Source organism: Corvus brachyrhynchos, unplaced genomic scaffold, assembly GCF_000691975.1.
Source record: "Corvus brachyrhynchos isolate BGI_N302 unplaced genomic scaffold, ASM69197v1 scaffold5, whole genome shotgun sequence".
NCBI lineage: Eukaryota > Metazoa > Chordata > Aves > Passeriformes > Corvidae > Corvus > Corvus brachyrhynchos.
Window position 1 is genome coordinate 11,535,608 of NW_008238321.1, and position 8,178 is coordinate 11,543,785.

At 41.2% G+C, this 8,178-nt stretch overlaps 1 protein-coding gene across 4 annotated transcripts in view; it reads right to left on the minus strand.

Annotated features, from left to right (window-relative positions):
* The window catches only part of EEF2K (eukaryotic elongation factor 2 kinase), a 26,794-nt gene extending 18,622 nt beyond the window's left edge, over positions 1-8,172 (minus strand). The window contains exons 1-4 of one of the 4 annotated variants that reach the window (XM_017734168.1): positions 8,116-8,172; positions 3,840-4,161; positions 2,008-2,058; positions 209-309 (exon numbers count right to left, since the gene is read on the minus strand). In XM_017734168.1, the coding sequence (XP_017589657.1) occupies positions 209-309; positions 2,008-2,058; positions 3,840-4,082 (395 nt within the window). In that variant the 5' untranslated portion in view covers positions 4,083-4,161; positions 8,116-8,172. Of the gene's footprint in view, positions 1-208; positions 310-2,007; positions 2,059-3,839; positions 4,162-7,188; positions 7,744-8,115 lie in introns of those variants that run through there. The other 3 variants (XM_017734169.1, XM_008633509.2, XM_017734170.1) reach the window with 3 other exon arrangements.
* Positions 8,173-8,178: the final 6 nt, after the last annotated feature.

Sequence of the window (8,178 nt, forward strand, 5' to 3'; positions counted from 1 at the left end):
TGACCATGGTTTGCTGAAAGGTTTCTTTTTTTGATGATGTGCAGTATTTACATATTCCTGGGAGACTGAGTTAAAACACACTCACTTTGGGCATTATGAAAAGTCTTCAGCCATGTAACTACACATACTCTGCACGACACAAACACAGCCCTTGCACAAACCAGCAGCTCTATGTAACATCAGCATCCAAAGCAGAAGACCCACAGACCTGTAACGAGTGGCGTGCTCTGTCTCAACGTCCTCCAGATGAAATTCTGCCCAGGGATCAGGCATGTGCTTGGCTTTCTCAATAGCATGTTTCCAGGTTTCCTGAAGAAGTTACAGACTGGCACTTTATATATAATCAGCAGTAGCTCACAAAACCAGCACTTTCTAGAGCACATCAGGATCTCAATGCTATGAAGATGTGCAACTACACAAGCCCCCAAAGCACTACTCAGAGCAGGGACCAAACAGTACCAAAGACCACCATGACCTTTTTATAGTGTCAATTACAATGAAACTAGTTCAGATATATAAAGCATAGATTTCAGTTCAATTTGCACCAACTGTAAAGTTACTGAGAATAGAATCTGGCACAGTATATACCAGATATAATTTACAAAACCTGTGGTAATTTGCAGATATCTCTGACACACCCTGCAAGTGGTAATAAGGCACACCTAAATGATATTAATTCACTTTTTCTGTTTTGATTTTTAGCTTTTCATACCTAACAGCATATGCTGATTTTGCACGTATACAAGTATAAAAAAGTCCAGTAATGATACAATTTATATGGATAAAGGGTCCCAGACTCTGCTCAGCATGAGAATGAAGAGAAAGCTGTAAAAATTGATTATTATAACAATTCCAGACAAGTAGCTATTTCAATGTTCACCAATTCAACAGTAAAATATCAAAGCAGTTTTCTGGAGTATAAACAGTCTCTCTCTACCAGCCAATTTGGACGCTTTACTCTTAACATTTTGTTCTCCCTCCCTTTACATTGTATATTTCCAAGAAAACTGGAGATATGACCCTGTGATGTGCCAAATGCCTTCTGCAAAGTAAGCAGGAGAAAAAGCACTCTGCACCCTGCCAGTAAAGAAGTACTGAGCTCTGAGGTATTATTACTGCCTCTGACTGAATTTCAAGTGTGCAGAAATGGTAACTTTTGACATTTGGGGATTTTTTTGGTTTTTGTCCTCAGGAATTTAAATCAGTCTTTTTTTATTTAAAAAATACTCTATGAACTTGTGTCAGCAACAGCAGCAAGGAAGTTTTTGAAGCAGCTAAGCTTTAAATGTTCGTGTTTATTTTGAACTTCAGCTTTAACTATGCATACCTTGCAAACAATTTAAATGCTCCCCTTTCTGACAATAATAACACAAAATTAAAACAATACTACATTAAAGAAAACTAGTTTAAAGGACATGTTGACAAAGATTTCCTACATGTTTCATAAGAAAATGAAGTTGCCTCAGGTCATGCAATGACAGCTTATATGGACCTGAGAATTTCCATACTTAAATACCTATGACAGAAATAAGGAATAAGGAGAGACAACAACAAGAATTGCTTGGTCAATCAGCTGTATCAAATCATTCTTGAGTAGATTCCCTCTTCAAAAGGTGATGTGTGTTCATGTTAGATGGTAATTTAAATAAGTTAATTACTTGCACTTGATCTCTTGAGGTGCTTTGTACAAAGTACTCTCATCTTCAAACAAACACATGGATTTCATGGAAATGGTGCTAACAGGGCAATTTTTCTCCTGCTGGAGGCATATGGCTGCCATACAGTGACATTTCAGGGTAGAGAACACAAGATGGGTATTATTCCATTTAACGAGTACCTCTTTTAGTTTTGACTTGATGACTTTTATGGGCTGAGGCAATCAGTCCTCCCAAACAATAAAGTAATTAAAAAAAAAAGGTCCATAAAAGGGAAAAAAAAAAAAACCAAACCAAAAAAAATCATAATGCATCTATTACACATGGTGTTGACATTTTCTTTTTAACCTACCCGACCATGGTCAACCACAGAGCCATGCTTAGAACGATGCTGTGTGTCATTCTAAAGGATCCATGAAAGACATGAAAGCAGGAAAACACATGTGATAAGACAAATGATTGACAAAGAGTCTTGGTTCTCTTTGTTAGTTTAAAAAAAAAAAATCCAGTAAAAAGCCATTCTTCAGTTTATATTTCCAATTTAAGTTCATTCTTAGAACCCCTGTGAACAAACCTATTGAGGTAAGTTGGTAATTTTTTTTATTGGAAAGCATGTATTTAAAGGGTCTTGCCTATTAACTAGCTAATTAAACATTGCTGAGTCTTGTTTAAAGCAGAGAGTTAACAGCAATTTCTCTATCTGGCTCTGCCTTTCATTATCAATGGCCCACACTGCCTTTCTTTAGCTCTGGGGTCTAACAGGCAGACTCTGATAGGCCAGGCTGTGGGGTTTAGGATGCCATCAGTTCTGGCTGTCTGCTTCATAATGTTGGAAGTCACCATTCCTGCAGCTTAAACAGGACATGGAGACTTGCTTGCTCCACATCTCCACACAAAGCAATTTATCTGTCATAGGAGCTACAGTTCCAAACTAGACATTGTGGAGACCAAAACACGGGCACAAACATTCTGCAGAAGCAAAATGACAGCTTAGGAAGGAGGAAATAACTGCAATTTCTGAAGTCCTTATCAGTTTTATCTCAGACCATATGACTCAGAAATTGCACTGCAGACCCAGAGGCAAGTGTTTAGAACATGTTAAAATGTACACACAGATGAAGACCAAGCTCCCTATCAGGTCTTAGCTTGCTTAGCTTAGCATACACCAACATCTGTCCCATTTCTATACTAAGCTTTTGCTCCTCACCTTCCTTAGGAATACACACCTTTTAAAGTTTCTATTCACTAGCTTTGGTAAAAATCTTTCTGCAGACAAGCCAGCTTCACTTTCAATGTGTTACTCAATATGTTATCTGACTGAAATAAATCCCCTGGAATCTTTTCACAAATAAAGCATGCATTAGGCATTACTGTGATTTTAGAGTATCTATTAAATAAATGTTAATATTTATAAGAAGAAATGTGTTAATAAACCACATTAAATTGTGGTCTAGACAAAATCTAAGAGACATGCCAGTTTAGCACAAACTGTGTTTATTTAGAATATCTAAGCTACAGAGTGGATGTCACTTGAGGCTCCATTGCCTGGCCTGATCTGTGTGAAGGGAGCTGAGTTAAAAAGGACACACTGCCAAGGAAGCACCAGCTATGGCCCCTCTGACCTCCCTGCAATGCTGTAGCTGCTGCTCATCCCAAAAAGGTCAGATACTGCTCACATACGCTGCCAAGAACTACTGCCAATGTGACACTTCATGCCCAAGCATGAAAGTCAACATGTCAAAAGCTCCCTAAGAAGGAATTACAACATAAAAACTAACCATTAAATTCTATAATTTACGATTTTATTTGCCCAACTAAAAATATCATAGGCTTGCAAAATTAATAATAAGTTATCTTCTGACAGGCCCCAATTTTTCTTACATCAAGTGTATTATCTTCTGAATTTCCCAATCAACGCACTGCTTGTAAATGGTTTGATCCTTATGGCAGTGAATTGTTCTCCTGGATTGAGTGGAAGAAGATCTCCCACTGAACTGAAAGGGACAGTAAGCAATTCCATGGCAGTGTCAGACTATTGGCTTAATGGAATTAACTGCAGGTCTGGAAAAACAGATGAGCATCTTCATTGAAAAGTGTTAGTTACAAGAGATGAAGCAGTTAGAGAATGTCTCATGCCAACCAAGTAAAACCAAAACCTTAATGAAGACTGGAGCCAATACTTACCTTAAAGCTAAAGGTTCTGGGAGAAGAGCTTGAACTGTACTGCTCAGTTTTTGCTAAGCTGCTGTAATAATTGTCTACTTTGGTATTGGTAGACTTGTTAGAAACTGGATCATCAGTTATTGGACAGATAAAATAACTGTCTTCATCATCACTATCAGCATCAAGATAATTCCCAGAGTCCGCTGGAGTTGTTCTGGCATTATCAATCCCTTCCATACGAAAAATAAGGTCCTCGTCTGCCATGTTTGCAGGAGGTTGGTTTAACTCCTGCAACGACTGGAACACCCACTCCTCCAATGCACATGCAAACAGGGGGAAGAAGCTGGGTGAGGGAGGAAAAAAGGAAAAGGGCTGTTATTAAAAGAAAAAATAATGCATGACACCGATGTCAGCACACTGGCAGAAAAGAAACATATTTGCATCTGGCTCTATAAAAGTAATCCTCAAGTACCTACATGCAGTTTTGAACACCTCTGCTAGAGCTGGGTTTCCAGAAGGCATTCTGGTTTTAAACTGCTACAGGACTGAGAAGATAGGAGCTAGCATTATTCCATACTTGGTTATCTCCTCCTCCAAGTGTTTTTATTCTTCCTTATATGAAATGCTGAGTTTCACAACATTAGTCTTAGAAACTTGTTTTACCTTGAACACCACAGTTAGGTTTTCAAATCTTTTCAGGACAACTTTTCTCAAGGGTATTGTGCACAAATTATGAATCAAATTAATTTGAGAGTATTATTAAAAAAATTTTCCACCATCCACAAGATTTAAACTGACTTTTAGCTCACATACAATCAACAGTCCACAGTGGAAAATAGGCTGCTGAAAGTGTAGCACATTGCAGAAAAATGAGGTGGAGGAATGATCAAAGCCCTTGGAAGAGGTGGAAGTTTACACAGATACTCTGAAAATACTGGCATGTACAAAACAGAGGATTAGTGTGAATTTTCAAAATGTGGCCCTGATGCTGGCTGAGCAACAGGATGTAATTTAAAACAGATGCTTCCAAGTGTCACATTGTTTAGTTCTTCACCCAACCAGCAAAATCAAGGATTTTCACACAGCTAGCTTAATAGAACAACCATAAACCAAAGTTTTCAGTTTTGCTTCACTGTTATTCTTCAGCCCTTTGCATTTTGAGTCCTCTTTCTCCACGAAACAGGACGATGAATACACTCCTACAGCAGTATTCATAGTTGCAGACTTTACTCCCCAGTTACCAAGAAACTGGTCACCACAGAAACAGTGCCTTAACATGTGGCAGCTTTCACCAGCAACATTATCTCGTTGATTACTGCTCTTCTGATGGGGGCAGCATTCCCACACCTCAGCCAGCAACACAGGTAACTCCAGCACTCCATCCCCACCAGACAGCAGCAGCTCTGGAAAACCACTGCTGCAGGAGGTCTCAGCCAGCTCACCTCACTTTGCCCTGGAGCAGCTCTGGAGTGCTCACATAACCTGCTCTTCCAGGAAAGACCACACAGGAGCTGTCGATTCTGGAAAGGGGCAGTAGCACATACCTGGCAGCGGAAGGTGTCCTCAGTTGCCACTGCCATTTTTACCGTGATCATCTTACTCAGTGTGCACTGAGTGCTGGAGAAACTCTACTGCCTGTCACACACACAGACAGCAAGTGTCAATGATGCTTCAAGGATGTGACTATTCCAGGACATACCAGAGCACTGGACAGCCCCATTACACCCAAGTGCTGTCCTGCACTCCCTTCTGCTCCTGCTGTCACACACACCAGCAGATCCATGGCGTTCAGGACAGTTTGAGAAGCAGCAGCAATGCAGGACTGCAGGTTGTGCAGCAGTGACTGCCACCATTCTGATTTCTGTGACTTGTGTAAATGGAGTATCACCACACAGATCAGTTTCTATTTAAAGCTAATGGTGTTTATAAAAAGTCTCTTGTTTTTTCTTGGAACCGTATTTCTTGCAAAGTACTTGTGGTGTTTACTTTGGAAGTGGATATACCAAGAGCCATACTCACGTAACGTGCTCTTTAAAACAGAATTCAATAACCACATCTTGAACTACACAAACACTGCTCTAAACCTCACAGTTTGCTTGATAAAAAGCCTTATAAAAAAGCCTGAGCTTGATCTCAAGGATTATATTCTGTGCTTTTGCATTATAGCACAGAAGTTGTACTATCTAGGAATTTCTGTTACTACTGCTGTTGTGTTTTGATCATTTAATCTTTAATATCCATTACAGAAACATTCCTAAGGCTAAGCAACAAGGAGAGTGAGACTGCACTGAACCAAGCCTGCCAGCCTGCATTATCACACACAACCTGTAATTTTAACTACCCACTCCAACCCACTTTGAAAATTTATTCCATTTTTAATCAACCTTGTACTACGTGATTCAAAATGCAGAGAATTTAAAATACAGTTCTTAAATCTGCTCTAGTCTGTATTAATTTTTTTCCCATGCCTGTTTCAAGCATTTTTCTTTCTCTTGCCTTTATACCCAAGAGCCACATGACCAGGAGGGGCAGGTGAGTCGCAAGGACAACACGCAAATATGTGAACACAGATAAACAGCAGGGAAAATTCACATCTCAGGGCTGTTAAAGCCTGACTTGTTTCTTGTAGGAGTCTGTTGTTACAAAGCACTGCTGGGTTTGGTGAGAGTCTTGACCAAGGTTCCACCGTGGCCTCAGCATCTGCCTTAATTCATCTCAAAGAGCTGAGTGATAGGAATGCTCCAGTCAGCAAAAGAAGGAACAACCAGAGCATCTCCAGTTGCTTCTAACTCACTGTTTCAGCTCAGACATGGCCCTCTGCATCTCTTTAACACAGGACGGGGGAACACTACTGCCTTGCGGCAGAATCCCCAGCTTCTCTTGAAGAGAAGCATTAAAGCAAGCATGACCCAGCTCTCCCCAGTATAATACTAAATCCCTTTTGGTTTAATACCGCATCAGTCAAAGCCATTTAACAGGATACCTGTAAGAGTAACAAGCAGTTTTTTTCTTGAAAGAGAGAAGTCATCTCTCAGATTAACAGTCTTTTAAAATACAGATTCAAAATTCAACCTAAGCAACTATACAGACTGTGCACCTTAAAAAGTACTACCACCCTTATGAACAGACACAAAGCTACATAACATTGTCCAGAACAACCCCACTAGCTATGTTAATGATCTGTAGGACATTACAGAACTATTTTGCTTTCCAAACACGCAACCGACCCCTGAAAAGAAAATGTCTATTCTCATCTGCACCACACACTGCAAGAAAACAAGTTAGTGAGTCTAGGTAAGAGCAGTGATAAAAAACAAGATTAAAAACCCCACAGATAACTCACTGTCTACCTTTGAAAACCTTGTCTTACCAAAGACAGATCTTCTAATGAGAAGCCTTTAACACAGGTTCCATCGAGTGTGTCACTACTGCAAACACCATGGCACAAATCACAGTCAGTTTGCCTGCAAGCACAGCTGGGACAACCACTGTATTAGTCTAAGTGTTAGAGAGCACCGATGCCAAATTCATGAAGCAAACGGGTGAGTTCATCTGCACCAGCCCAGAGTACGAAGCACTTGAGACAAAACCCTGGGCAAGGAAACACAGCACGGCTTCAAACACACGAATGGCTTTTAGAGCTGCAGGCAGTGAGGCACAAGAAGAGCCCTTCCGAGTCAAATCCACCCTGCTGCCAAACACACAAATAAACACTACGTTAACAGTACCCAAAACACGGGGGTAGAAAAGGACAGGAGAGGAACTTCCAAGATAACTTGAAAATAGCCTTCCATTGCCATTAATAGACCTGCCATTTCAACTGGCTTTAAATACTCTGCACAATTACCTATCACTGACTTTTTGTAAGCATTTCCTCAGTACCCCACGTTGTTAATTAAACCCGTGCTTTATGCGTACTGAGGCATTTGAAGAATTCTCCAAACACGAGCCGTCCTGGAGCAATCCCAAGCTGTCAGGGCGGACTCAGCCGCGGTCAGCCCTGCACACAGCAGCTGCTCCACGGTCACAGACAGCACTTGGCACTTTTAAACAGCGTAGGCACCAAATTATGCGCACTACCGCGGAAACATAAATGAACGAAACGCTAATCTTCAGGTGCGAGCGCAGCACTGCTGCCCAATAGCAGAAACCAGGTTATTTTTGGGCCCGCGCAGAAGCCTGAACCACCCCACTGATCATCATTTTCCGCAATTAAAAACGCCCTTCCCGCCGCGGGCAGCGCTGAGGCAGCTCCCCACCCCCGCCGGGTCACGCCCCGCACCGCGACGGCACCTACCGGGTTAGGAGAGCCTCGCTCCACCGCGCAGCCCGGTACGGAGCGATCTCACAGCCCCCACAG